Raw genomic sequence first — 15,287 nt, forward strand, 5'->3', positions numbered from 1 at the left:
GTGGACATATGTATGCCACAGCACACACAGCACACACAGAGGTCAAAGGACAACTGTGTACTTAGTTCTTTCCTGGTACACGGTTCATGCATGCCAAGCCTATTATCCACAGACCCATCTTACAAGTGTATATGCTGTGTTCAGAAGCACTCAGTGCTGTAATACCAGTTCTCAGGAGCTTGAGGCAAAGGATCATTACTTCAAGTGCAGTTTGAGCTACTGAGTGAGTTCCAGGTTAGTCAGAGTCTCCATGTATGCAAACATACTCACACACACACACACACACACACACACACACACAGTGACACACATAAACACATTTCACACGGACTCACACACATACTCACACACACACACACACACACAAACACACACAAATACACAAACCCACCTACACACGAGCACACATTCACTCACAGACTCTCTCTCTCTCTCTCTCTCTCTCTCTCTCTCTCTCTCTCACACACACACACACACACACACACACAGATTCACACACATATACAAGCACACAGACTCATACATAGACATATATACAATTCATACTGAGATTCTCTCAGAAGAATATGGGAATCTACAATGTCAATGCTTTGCCCACTTGCTTAACTCCATTTCTCAAAGTCTGAAATAAAAACTTTCACAGTTTTTAATGGTCACATTTACCATCCTTCACTCCTAAACACTGACCAGCTTGCAGCAATCCCTTCCCATAATCTGTGAGAAAACCATTCAGCAGGTGTGTTCCATCTCAAGTACAAGTTGGGAAGTAGAGAAAATGCTAATAAATAGAGTAGCAGAAAACATTTACCAAAGAACATATAAACTAGTCTGAAGTGGGGTGAGGTCGCATAGAAATGCAACATTTCATTAAAATTTCAACATGCTACAGAGTCTGCAACATAATGAATGGTACATGATTGAGACTGTTCATTTCTTTGAATTTCCTAAGCGTTCCTGGACTCCGTCCTGTAAGCGTTGGAAGTCATTGGCTGTACTACTGAACTCCTCAACCCATTACTGTGTATTCTAGCTATCCCTCTAAAGGCTCGTTGGTTTCTCATCCTTCCGTGCACGTTCCTTTGTGTTTTAGAGGTATCGACTCCCGTTTTTCATAGGTTCCACAGATATCATGTCTCCTCTCTTTTCTCTTGCAGTGTTACCTTGTTAGTGATGTCACACATGTCGTGCTTTATACTTATGGCTCTGCTGCCTACTGTGATAAGCTTTAGTTCACATTCAGACAGCTGCTCACTTTCCCAAGTTCACGGTCCTGCGGCCACCCTGGTCAGTTTGTTTCCCACAGAGCAAAGTCTTTCCTTCCTGCAGATGATTCCACCTGTGCTGTTACTGCTTCAAAATCACATATTCAATTATGTGACCTTGTGCTTCCGCGATGGCGTGGGGTATGCACACAAGAGTGCAGGTTCATCAGATGCCAGTGGGGGACGTCGAATCCTCCAGAGCCGTGTGGCTGGGGGCAACTGTGAGCTACAAGAGCGGATTTGTTCCTGTGCTCTTAGCCACTGAACCATGTCTCTAACCCCAGCGTTGCTTCTCTTTAGGAGACTACTCTGGCTTTTTTCATTTTGTTCTCTGTTTGCTGGCTTGCTTTTGTTTTGTTTTGTTTTTCCTTCCCTTTTGAGACATGCTATCACTGTGAATGGTCTAAAATTTGTTATACGGCTGCAGCCAGGCACCAAAAACCAGACATCTGCCTTCAGGCTTTCCAGTTCCTGAAATTAAAGGAATGTTCCCCTACTCTTTTTTATGACCCAGAATCCACAGTCACATTCCTGTATAGCACCTATAGATTTGTTTTCTACCACAATTCTCCTGGTTTTGTTATACATGACTTAAATTTTTGGTAGTATATCTACTCACCTATAAAGGTATATAAAGGGATGCATCCAAGAAGCTTAGTTATATGCTATCCCAAACTGTCCTTGAAACTCAACTCCAGAATACTATATAATTGCACCTAGAGGAGGGTGGAGGCGAGTCTTAGAGCACACTTCATGAAGGATAGATACATAGTATTTATGCAGAAAGAATGAAAAAGAGCTGTGGTCAACAGAGAAGTAGAACTTTCTTTTCCATGTACGGAATTGGAAAGAGCAATAATGCTATGGCTACACCTGCCTCAGTGAATAAATAAATAAATGGCAAGGTTGAGTAGGCAGCTGTGAGGAAGCCAGCAAGGATCAAGAGAAGCTAGATTTTCCTGTATGTTCATGTACACCATGATGCTTTCAAGTGTTTTATACAGTTAAATGTATTTAATTGCCATATGAAGTTTCTATAAGAGTGCAGATGGTTGAAACTATGAACATAGGGTTTATAAATACAGCAGCCTGAAAAACGGCTTGATCCTATGGTCTCCCCTACATAAGACAGGAAAGGGATGTTTTGTGTGTATTCCTCTTACACGAAAGAAACGCCATAAAAGATACAGTCTTTCAGTGGTCTGTCCTTCTCATGAGAAGCCAACTGAGGCAGCCACCCTACCTTGGCAGCGGGTACCATAATAGTCTCTGTGTTTAGCATCCTCATTCATATAAACCCTAGCTTGCAAAAGAAGATAATAATCCTCTTGATCTCAGAATTGTGGCCCCTACACCTTCCTTTAAACATGAGATTTGACAATTTGGAATGGAGCAGAGAAAAAAAATCAGACATTCCATAGCCAATCAGATTACAGTGTTGTCTTGGTCCCTCATTCTCCCTGAATCTCTAGCTTACTGAGGAAGCTCGAAAGCCATCCTGTATCCCCTTTCTTCCTATTCACGCATGAGTCATGAGCTGCAGAAGACTTAAGACATAGTGGGTCCTGGTGGGCAGACAAACTATAGGGATTTGAGATGCAGAACAGCCATCATTTCTCATAAAACCCAGAAGAGGTTGAAATTCAAACATACTGTGTGCACCACTGTACCATTCCTCCTGCAAATGTGGTGCCTAGGTCTCTCTTCTTCAGACTGATACCATCACGACGGCTTATGTTGGCCTATAGTATAATGAAAGACAAAAATGAGAAAAATAATAGCCCCCTTTTGTTGATGTTAGACACAGGAGAGAAAAATGTACTAATCTCAATTGGTAAGCACCCCAGGAGCCTACAGTTCCAATTTTCTTTTCACAGTATTAACGTAACTGGGTGTGGGAAAAGTCAAATCTTCCCCATAAATCTGAAACCATTTTCAAGGCCTGCCTCAAATTATAATACCATCCATATCTATCTAAAACACAGTGTGGAGATCTGTTCCAGTGAGGTTATTTTAGAGAGGTGATTTTCCTAAATGGGTAGAGATAGAAATGTGAATGTAATTACTTTAAGTTAGATCTATGATAAAACCAGGACTACTAAAAGATTCTTTACAAAAAAATCCAATCTATATATCTTGCCAACTTTTTTTAAAAGGATCATTGCAGGATAATAACTCTACTTACCAAAATGAGACATGTAGAATCGTGCAGGCTTTTGGGATTCTGTATATGCTATCCCACCTCCAAAATATATAGTTGACATTCCATGTTTTATCATTGGCATGCTTTACTCTTTATTATTCCTTAGGACTGGCGATTTCTTAGTGGTCTTTCTTAAAGCTGGAATGCTGAATGTTCACTGTCGTTACTCTATAAAAAGGCACATGCTTTATCGTGGATGTGACAGGGTCATGCTTGATGATGAAACTATACACTAGTTGTGTATATTGGTGAAAGAAAATTAGCCTGGAAACTACACTCTTATCCCGAAAGAGAATTCTGGAAACAACATAAATATAATAAGAATACAGTGGGCAAACTGCTTGTTCAAGTGTACAAAATACATTCATAAAAATGGCAGTTTGGGTGACAAACAGAGCATGTGACTGCATGTCACTGCCTTGGCAAACTTATTATTGGAAATATAAAGTGGCCCTGTCCACTACCAAAGAAACCCCAGACTAAAAATCTTGTGGACTGGGATCTTGCATATCATTTCTCTTTTGAAAAAAAAAAAGAGATCAGTTTTATTTTATTTTATTTTATCTTATTTATTTTATTCATTTTATTGATTTGAGTCTATTGTGTAAAACTCCAGGGCCTCAGGATCAACAGAATAATGGCTTATACACTATCACTGAATCTTCTAGGATAGAGTGTTTTTTATTTATTTATTCTTTGAGAATGTCATATATACATATATATATATCACATATCATATATATAGATATAGATGTAGATGTAGATAGTGATGAAGTATTAAACAGTGATGAAGTATTAAGGGAAAACTTATCCTTATAATTTAGTACAGGTTCTATCCTCATAGAAGAAGCTTCTCTTTTCCAGCTTTTTATTCTTTTCTCTTGGATATTCAATGTATTTACATTTCAAATGTTATCCCCTTTCCTGGCTACCCCTCCTGAACCACCTCTCCACAGAACTACCCCTCCTGTCCCCCTGCTTCTATGAGGTTGCTCACCTCTCACCCACCCACTCTCACCTCACTGTGCTGGCTTTCCCCTACACTGGGGAAACAAGCCTTCACAGAACCAAGATCTCATCCTCCCATTGATGCCGGATAATGCTGTCCTCTGCTACATATGTGGCTGGAGCCATGGGTCCCTCCATGTTTACTCTTTGGTTAGAAATTTAGTCCCTGGGAGCCCTGGGATGTCCGGTTGGTTGATAAGTTGGTTATTCCTATGGAGTTGAGAAGAAAATATGAAATAGCTGATGGGGAGGATCTGGCCCTGTTAAAGGGTTCTGTTCTTGTCAGTGCCACTGACAGCCTCACAGTCATTTGTATTAAATTGCCAACCCGAATCCAGTGCCTTTGTGTTACTGTCAAAATTGGCATACTCTCTCACCTCATGTAGAGGAAGCGGATTCTGTGAGATAATGATGTAATTCCACATGCTTTTCTACAGAGTAGAGGAAGTAGCTAAGGCATGAGGAAGTTTGCTAGATATAATATGTTGGAATTATGTTTTCATACATCTGTGTAGTTCATGAGTTTGCTTAATGCTATGAGTCAGATCATATGTGACTTTGGAGACTTGCCTACTCATGCCCCTCCTTGACAGTTACCTCGCTTTAAAGCGAAATATATTTAACCATTGAAGTTTAGTGCATTTCCATTTCTAGTCACTCATCAATATCTACTTCTTGGCTCCTTTTGTGACCACCATGAGTCCCATGGAATTTACCCCTGACATAGATAGACCTTGTGTGCTCTAAGGCTCAGGGTGAAGAACCAGCTCTAACAATCTACATGTATCTTCTTATTGGAGTTCATATTTGTGTGTGATTATCCCTTCTTCTTTCCTCCTCCTCCTCCTATTATTATTATTATTACTATTATTGTTACTATTATTACTGCTGCTGCTGCTGCTGCTACTACTACTACTACTACTACTACTACTACTACTACTACTACTACTATTACTACTACTACTTGACTTTGGAAACAGGGTTTCTCTGTGTAGACATGGCTTCCCCAGAGATGTGTGTGCCTCTGCCTCCCTCCTGAGTGCTGGAATCAGAGGCTGGTGACAATACTGCCCAGTTTTGATTTGTTTTTTTAAAAACATATATTTCTGTCATGTGTTGTGACAGAGAGAAGGAGAATGGATAAAACAAAGTTCATTCATACAGCTTTTACAGGGGCTCAAAAAATCATTTCTCGTCATTATAGCCACTTTTGTGTTTATTATGAAGTGTGAAAATGCAAAATCCTTCAACCCATGAAATATATGGATTAATTCTACATTCCTCTGATTAAGGCATTTTTCTTAGATTGGCTCTCTTATGTGGTTAATATATAGCTACCCTTGTAGTCAATGTATTTTAGAATATATAGGATTTGGAATTATATAACAGGGAATTTAGCTCAGTATCATTCAGACATTTTCTACATTCAAATTAATATGAAGCGTACTCAGAGATTTTTTCAGTGACCATCACAATACAACATTAGTGGCTATATTTTAATTAATAAACGTATTTCAAGTTAGTTAGTCTGTTATTGTGCATTCATCAGGGAGAGATTTCTCATTAATACATAATTTATTTTGACAATATTACAAAAGTTAATGGATATATCACGTAGCCTTAAGAAAGGTTTGAGACATAAAGAGAAGTAACTATTGTTTAACCAAGCAGACATGGAAACAACTGTGTAGTCTAAGCAGCTTTATAGCAATACCTATTTTAATAGTTGTTAATTTTTTAATGTTAATAAAAGGGATGAAAAGGTACTTTTCATTGGTTTTTGATTGTAGTTTTCTGGGGAGTGTTTTTTGTGTTATTTTAAGATTTATGGTATTTAAAATCTCTTAAAGTGGGATAGGCAGAGTTATTTGTGGCCCTCATGTGACTTAAGCATTTTGGCTGGTGTTGCAGAATGGGAAAGTACATTTCTTAAACAGGAGATGCTTATCAAATGCTTATAGGGCAGAATTCAGAGTTTGCTTGTGTCTTGCGATCTCCTTCTAGAGTGAGCTCTGCTTGCATAGGTGTTCCAGAGCCGTATCAGATACACATGAGAAAAATGAGATTAATATTCCAGCATTAAAAACATCTAACACCAGTTCCTAATTGTGCACACACACACCCATTGTTAGCATATTGAATTTAAACCTTGAATACGTTTAAAGCCCCAAAGTTGTAATATAATAAGCTAAATGATTAGGATTCTAGCTCATTATCCTTTCATTTCCTCCCGAAAAAGAAAGGTTATTGTGAAAACGTGTTTCAGCATTCCTTCATCAGGTACAGGAATAAAATGATTCAGGTAACATTTAAATACAATTACCTTTTCAGCTCTCGAGACACCAGGATAAAAGAACACTGCCAGAGGCTCACACTGAAAGTTGTCATTTTGCAGCTGAGCTAATTGGCACACTTTGGCAAAGAGGACTGTGTTTAAAGAGAAAGTGCTGCCTTTGGTTTGCCTGGTACTGACAGACTTACTACAGAAGGCTTTCGAGGAGAAATTCACTTCCTGTAATTAAATAGTGTGGATTATAGTCTTTGTTTCCCTCCACCTTGGCCACAGAAACAACTCGGAGGCTTTGTCGACACCATTACAAGGCCTTCTGTAAAACACTGACACAATCGTCACAGAAGGCTTTCCCCTGCTCCGTTCTGTAGTCACAGAGCCGAGCTCCTTGCTGCTTTGAGACAGAAAGCCATGGTTTTATAAGCAACTATATTGATGAGGCATTATTTGATGAAGGAAAAGAAACTAACAGCAAAAGCCCTATATTTATGCAGAAGAAATCTTAGTGACGTTTGAAAATGTAGTTTTTCTTTTTAAAGTTTTTATTGCATTTTACGTGTGTGTGTATGTATGTATGTCAGCTCATATATGTGACAGTGACTTTATGGAGGTCTGAGGACAACTTGTGAGGCAAGTTCTTCCCTTCTATCAGGTGTTATCTGGGGATTGAACATAGGTCGTTAGACTTAGCTGTGTGTCTTTATCTATGAAGAACTCTTTCCCGCCTGCAATGTGGGTTTTCAAAGCAGCGCTTCATGCATTAGTAAACGTCTCTGAGTAATTAAGAGGCACCAATGTAGAAACACGCACACTCAAATATGTATGTAGAGAAATATGTTCAATATATTTTTGGAATCTTGAGGTTGCTTAACAGCAGTGTGCACACTTTTGGAAGTTATGGTATTCTTAACCCTCTACAACAGAGAAGTAATCTTTTAGTTGTCTCTGTGTGGGGTAAGGTAAACAATGGAGAATCAAAGAAAAGAAACAAGAAGTAAAAGGCTACAGAGAAACGGTTCAGGGTCGAGGACAGACAGGCATTGGCTTCCATGCTTTGGAGAAAGCACAAAGCCGCCCACAGTTCTCATATTCTTATTACCACATCCTAGGAGTTTCTTTCTGTTCTGCAGGCAGCCTCAGTGTCCTCGTAGGCCTTGGAGCAGACATCATATATCCTACACTTGTACCCAAGGGAGGACTTTTCCTCTTAGAGAAGTTCGGGTGAGGGTTTTGTAGCTGACACACCAGGGGAGAGTTCTACTATTGCCTCTTTTATTATCATTAGATACATTATGAAATTTGTCCCAAAACCAACCTAGAAGGTAGTTTAAACATTGAAAGGTTACATCCCTACATTCTTCTCCAAAGCTGCAAAATGCTGGTATTTATTGCAGGCGTGTATCACCATACAAAGTTAACGTGAGGATCACTAGCTCACTGCCAGTGGATAAACACATGTACCCTTACTAGACAAGTGGATTTTCAACAGTAAAGGAAAGGAGTTCTGTCTTTATTTACAATCATGTATCTACAATTATACTTTATAATGCAGGCACTGAGGGCTAGACACAGGCACAGGGCTAGAACATGTACTTGTTCTATATCGCAAAGGATCTGGGTTTGGTTCCTAGCACTCTGATAAACTGTTTTACCATTCTCTGTAACCCCAAATCCATGGGATCTAATGCTTCTGGCGTCTACCATAACCACATGCACACACACACACACACACACACACACACACACACACACACACACAACTAAAATTTAAGAAACATTCAACTGGACTATTCAGAAATGTTTGGATTATTTCATTGTTTGGTACGATGTTTATCACAAAGTGGGATGAATTCTCACGTTGTTCCTTGTTTATCAGTCCTCATGAGTCCAGAGTTAGCACTGGGTATCCAGAAGCTTCATTAACTTCCTTCTACATGACTATCTGATGTTGGGTTTCTGATGTCTTACCTGATATGAAAATGGTCCTATAAAACTCTCTGGAACTGTGGTGTTAACTAAATTCATCTGTGAGAAGGATGGAAACGTAGATGGCAATATCATCTCCCTCTAAACGTGGATAGAGTCCCTACAATGTAGTGGCCATGAGAGGAAGAGCTCTATTTAGTGTTGTAACGCTTTCTCTAAAGAGCCGACGTTGTTCCATCAGGCCCTAAAATAGATACTTAAGTTAGTATGTTTGCTGGCATCCAGGAAACTGAATAATCACTTTGTTCTCATCCTGTTTCCTACAGCCAACCCCACCCGAGTGGGCGGCCGCGAACCATACCCAGGCTCGGCAGAGGTGATCCGGGAGTCTAGCAGTACCACTGGCATGGTGGTGGGGATTGTCGCAGCAGCAGCTCTGTGCATCCTCATCCTCCTCTATGCCATGTACAAGTACAGAAACCGGGATGAAGGCTCATATCACGTGGATGAGAGTCGAAACTACATCAGTAACTCAGCACAGTCCAATGGGGCTGTGGTCAAGGAGAAGCAGCCCAGCAGTGCGAAAAGCGCCAACAAAAACAAGAAGAACAAGGATAAGGAGTATTATGTCTGATCTCAAGATTCGAAAAGGACACTTGTATAGAAATAGTCTTCATTTTATCTGAGACATAATATAAACTTATTTACTTTCCTTTTTATGAAGCACATACAAAAGAAGACAGGGAATGCGATCAGGAGGGAAAACTCTTTTTAAAAAAAAACAAACAAGTATGTCATGCTCTTGTTTCTCAAAAAAAAAACATACACAAAAAAAAGGAAAGAGAGAAGAAAGGAAGGAAAAAATACTAAAACAAAAACAAAAACAGGGGCCAATACAATTCCCTAACATCCGCAGTGTTTTCATTTACTCTGCCTGTCTTTATGTTGCTGGAACATTCTAAAAGACGGTGAGGACCGCACGCATTCATAAAGCAAAGGAGTATTACATCGAGGCACAACACAAACCAACACAAAACACAACACACACAAAGAAGCTACCTATGACCCTGGATTCAGCCAAAGTGCTAGCGCTTTCCTGAGGAGCCAGTCAGTGGGAGTGCCAGAGAAGAGTCTTCCTGTGGGACCATCTGCAATTATGAGGAGTTGGTCAGCCGGTGCGGTGCGACTGGAGCAGGGGTTGGAACTTGCATTTGAGACAAAGTGCTGGCCTTTTTTGAAGACTTATGCAGGAACGCATTTAAAAGCCCCTTTCTGTTTGTGAGGGAATAATAATTTAAAAAAAAGTATGGAGGCCTTATTTTCAAAAATGTGAAACATAAGGCACATTTTCACACTAAAATTTCAAAGCAAAAATGAGAGAGCATAGATGCAATCATTGGGAAATTTTCATGCACGCTTACTATGTTATTACATGTTTATATAAACCCATCTCTGTGTGCTTTCTGGACTGTGATAAGTGACGTTTTATAGCCTGTTGTATAGAAAATGCAAACTATATCTCTGCTGTTCAGCCATTTTTGGTAAATTTAGTGTTATAAGTGTTGCTAAGTATAGGGAGTTTTACGACATCGGAGCAACAATTATTTCAGACAGATTTTTTTGCCACCATTATAAATTGCCACAATTACTTACTTTTTTAAACAAAATTACAGTGTAGTGTTTATTCTAAGAAAGATATGTATGAATGTATATAAAAAGACTCAGCTACTTCCTTTCCTACATATATAGCCTTCATTCTGTTGCATTATTAAGTTTTAGTATCTGTATGAAAGGTGTGAATTAGAAGGTGAAACATATACCTAAGTATCATATAAACCTTTCTCTTTCCAAAATATTCATATTTCTATATGTGTTTAACATTCACACACACACACACACACACACACACACACACACACACACAAATACACACACAGGCAGCCATCAGATGTGATGGGACACCAAAACACACAAATACTGATAAATTGAAAGTGTGAAGGAAGACAGTTGTGCCAAGGTATTATAAGAAATGGGTGATTTGCTTCATTGAGATCCTTATTCGAGGAAACCTTGAGTTCTTAGTCCCTAGTAAAATGGAGCCCAGTTTTTAAGTGAAAGATAAGCATCACCATACATGGCTGCATAAATATGCATCACTCTACAGGCATTACATAGACAATGTTGGTGAACTCTGTCTGCTGCAATGGAAAATGTTTTCCCATAAAATTATATATATTCTCTGAACATGGTGTGTATGATTAAGCTTTATGGAAAGTAAGCATTTTCTCAACTAAAAAAGTATTCTCAGTAACTTTTGATTCTGTATTACTACCCATTAAAATCATTCTATATTTGTTGACTATTGACTAAATTTTAACTTTTCTGGTTTTACATCTATATACTTAAACATAGTTTTAGTTTAACATACACTGTGTAGTGGTGAAGTGTAGGTTACACACTTGTTTTGCATATTATTTCAATGGTGTTCACAGCAATAAATTTTCAATGTGAGAAAATAATTCTGAGGTTGCAGGGTGATGCCTCTGTAAAAACTGATCGCACGACATAAACATCTAAAAGAATGACACTAGGTTTCATAAAAGAGAAAGATACCATTATAACCAGCTTTAATCAGCAAGGCAAAAAAATGCAAAACATCTTTTGTGGTACTTTAGTTGATAAAACACATGCCAAGAGGTGGCCTGGATTTCAGACATAACACTATCCTAGAAGTACATGTAATTTCAAAGAAGTACAGCTGCCAAGAAATTGTGTAAGACGTCTGAAAGGCTCTTCATCACCCCAAAAATAGATGACACCGAGTTAAAATTCAATACCCATTTCTTCTGTTTCATATCTTCATATATTCTTAATTTTGCAGGTTAAAAGATCTCACAAGTCTTTTCCCTACCCCTCTCATTCAGCCTTACTCAGGGAAAGCCAGAGTAATAAAAAGGAACATAAAACCACCAATTTACATATATATATATGTTCCATTGTATCTATTTAACACAAACTAATTTCATCTGAACGGATTCTAAAAGATGGTGGAAAAATAAATTGAATTGTAACTTTCTAAATGGTCTATCTGGGAGGCTTACTGTTTGTAACTGATTTCAGTGTTTCTTCCCAGAAAGAGTTTCAAAATTTTACACATAGATAGAAACTGATAGTACTGGTAAAATATATATCTAATTTTACTGACCTACAAAATACGTAGCAGGTTTTCCCCCCTGAATGCAGAAGGAAAAGAGAGGACGCTGAATTTTTGAAGGAAAAAGACTTGAATCCAACCCAATTATCTTTATACTAAAGAGGTCAGGTTCCGTGTGTCACCTGCAACTCACAGAAGTTTTCACACTACCTGGCACAAACTGACTACATTTCTTGATTGTAACTTTTCTGATTGAGTATGCTTCTTTTTTAATCCATGTAATGTGTTGCCTTTAAAAACAAAAACGATGACTACAATAATGTGTGAGGTGGTACATCCCTAAGAAATCAAGGAAAGGTCACTTCAATCACACCCTTCTAGTGCTTCGCGTGACTGGATATCTAAGGGGTTTGTTTTGTTTTGTTTTTCTGTTGCAAGGCCAATTTATCCATTATTGAAAATGCTAAGCAAGTGGAATTTACTGTTTTGTTAATAAAATATTTCTTAATACAACTGTGGTTTATTGACTTTAAAAATTACAGGTGACACCATTTTGCCACTGAATATAGCAGTCAGAAAGACTGCATTTGAAAGGTAATCTTATCCCCAGACACACAGGAAAAGATGATTTCACACCCCTTTTGGTGTTTCCTACTCAGTCCATCCCTCTGCTCATACACTTAAGATGCAGGTAGCTCTCATGGAAAATTGCAGAACTAGCAGGGAATCATACTGATTCATATACTGATTCATATATACCGATGTCATAAATACACTCTGTAAGTTGCAATGGAATCAAAGTTAAATACACTTGTAATTAACTAAAGAATGTCTCATTAGCTATGATTTCCCTACTCCCTCCCTCTCACCTGTACTAAGAATAATACAGAATTGTAATGGTAATATGAACTAATATGTCCAGTACAAGTAAACACACACAGAAGATGATAACTAAAATTGCATCTCATAGAAATTAAGGCCTTAAGAAAACAGAAACATTTGATGAGATTGTTATTTGAACAACATGCAAAATGAAAAAAAGGCAACAAACCTTTTCCAAATCCTGACATGCATATAAGCAGACATGCAGTTTCTATACAAAGGTTATGCTCAGTTTTCATAAAGCAGAGCTTTGTTGTGGTAACCGTATGGCCCACCACTGACTTTCCATCGAACAGCTGGTAATTATTTTAAGACCTTGGATCTTTTGAAACAACTTTCTGGTAGTAAAATCATGAGACATTTTCTTCCGTTTTCATAGCAGTGAGTTTCAATGTTAATGCCACATACTTGGATAGTTATTAATATATTGTTAAAAAGCTTTGAATTATTTCTTTTTTTAATATTAATCTACAAGTTTGGCATGTAGCGGAGAAACAACCCATATTTCCTTAATGTTTAAATTAAAGACTATGTCATTTGGCTTCCTTTAAAAATGTAGGGAATTTCAAAGTGGTATAAATACTATAATCAGTACATTCTGATTCTACATGCATTTGAATTGATGTGGTAAAATAGCTTGACAAAGAAAGTTAAGAGGAAAAAGGGCATATTTCAGGTTTCCATCCAGGTTACGGTCCACCACTGAGGAGAAGTCAAAGCAAGGAAGTCTAGTAGCTCGTCACATGAAATCTACCAACAGGAGCAACAAGAAATAGACACGTGTACATATTTTTATTTGCTTATTTTCTGTTAGCCTGTTTTCTCTTACACACTGCTCATGATTTTCTGCCTAGGGAATAGTGTCCCCTACAATGGGCTAAGTCATCCTATATCAGTGAACAATCAAGACAATCCCAGTGCCCTATAGATAAGGCCATGGTCCAACCAAATCTAGATAATTGCTTATTGATACTCTTTCCAAATAATACTAGTTGTGTCAAAATTACAGTGAAAGCTAATTAGGACATAAACCAAGAACTCTTGGATTCTTAAACTGTGGGGAACCTATGAAATTCAATTATAGGCATCAAGGGTTCCAAAACACATGTGCATATAAAAATATATTTCTAATTATATGCATATATAACATAGATGGTTATACTACTGGGAAAAAGAAATATATAGATTAGGCCTATAACGTTTTCAAAAGACTGAAACTCCGCAAAAAAAAAAGGAACCACTGAAACAGATATTGGATATAGGCAAAACTTTTATAAGAAGCTTTTATATCCAGCTTTCCAAGAAAATTAATATTCATTTAAGGATAAACTTTTCCATGAGTTGGAACATTCAATTTAGCATTCTGAAGATGGGCTACATATACCCAGTATGTAGCAAGCTCCTATCCAAGTAAAGCATCTGCCTTTTAACACTCTAAGGTCACTGCCATCCTAAAATAGCAGATAGACTATGATGAAGACTACCTAAGGCACCACCAGATAGCTGCTTACATTTAAGTGTAAGGGAGAACACAAGTATTTCTAGGATTTCCAGACAGGAGGAAATCCTAGAAGATCCAGGAGGAGATCCTTTGATCTCTTTCTGACGCATTTTCTTTCCTAAAGGAGACTTGTTCTAGACCTGCTTCAATTGTGGTTGTCTTGTGATTGTGTTAAGTACTCTTTTTTTTGTTTTGAATGCCTTCTCTCCAAACAATATAGTAATTTGAGCTGAGAAACAAGAACATTCAAGGGACTTCTAATGTTCTCCATCTGAATTTCAATCTCAGGAAAAACAATGGTAGGGTTTTTCCACTGGGGCAAAACATACCAGACAAAGAGAACCCAAAAAAAAAAAAAAAACACTTTGAAAAACGATGGGATATTGATAGTATCAATGTAAAGTGCAGAAATTAGCGCAGTTGAAATGGTAACTTTATAACAGTGCTCTACAGTTAAATTAAAATACCTCAATAGTCATTTTTTAATAACAAAATTTACAATAAATCGAGGCCTAAAGTCTAGATTTGAAAATAACCAGCTGTAGGAATTGATACAAAATTGAGTCAGTTGAGAAAGAGAGAGAATGGATCAACCTACAGGATTTTGAAGTTGGAAACAACAACAGCAACAACAAAACCAAACCAAACAAAAAGGGCTAGAGAGATGGCTCAGTGGTTAAGAGCACTGACTGCTCTTCTGGGAGTTCCTGAGTTTAGTTCTCAGCAACCACATGGTGGCTAACAACCATCTGTAATAGGATCTGATGCCCCCTGAAGACAGCTACAGTAAATCATATGCATAAAATAAATACATCTTTAAAAAGAAACAAAAGTAAACCAAAACTACAACAAAACAAAAACAACAACAAAAATAATTTAAATGTTGTATACAGAGTATTTGATTAAAACAGAAACATTGCTTACCTTTTTAACAGGTAGAACATGCTAGGCAGTTAGTATGACTATCACAAAATAGTTAATCTAAGATTAAAATTATATTAAGGTGTATAATTATATTTCTACCAATAAAGTCAAGTATGTGGCACCCCAGACCAGTTTTT

The 15,287-nt window shown here is 37.8% G+C and overlaps 1 protein-coding gene across 51 annotated transcripts in view; it reads left to right on the forward strand.

Annotated features, from left to right (window-relative positions):
• Nrxn1 (neurexin 1) overlaps nt 1-12,666 on the forward strand; it is a 1,143,874-nt gene extending 1,131,208 nt beyond the window's left edge. For 50 of the 51 annotated variants that reach the window (NM_021767.4, NM_001434104.1, NM_001434105.1 and 47 more), the window contains 1 exon segment: nt 9,016-12,356. In NM_021767.4, coding sequence (NP_068535.3) covers nt 9,016-9,323 — 308 coding nt within the window. In that variant the 3' untranslated portion in view covers nt 9,324-12,356. 51 annotated transcript variants of the gene reach the window in all.
• The last annotated feature ends 2,621 nt before the right edge of the window (nt 12,667-15,287 follow it).

Source organism: Rattus norvegicus, chromosome 6, assembly GCF_021556685.1.
Source record: "Rattus norvegicus strain SHRSP/BbbUtx chromosome 6, alternate assembly SHRSP_T2T, whole genome shotgun sequence".
NCBI lineage: Eukaryota > Metazoa > Chordata > Mammalia > Rodentia > Muridae > Rattus > Rattus norvegicus.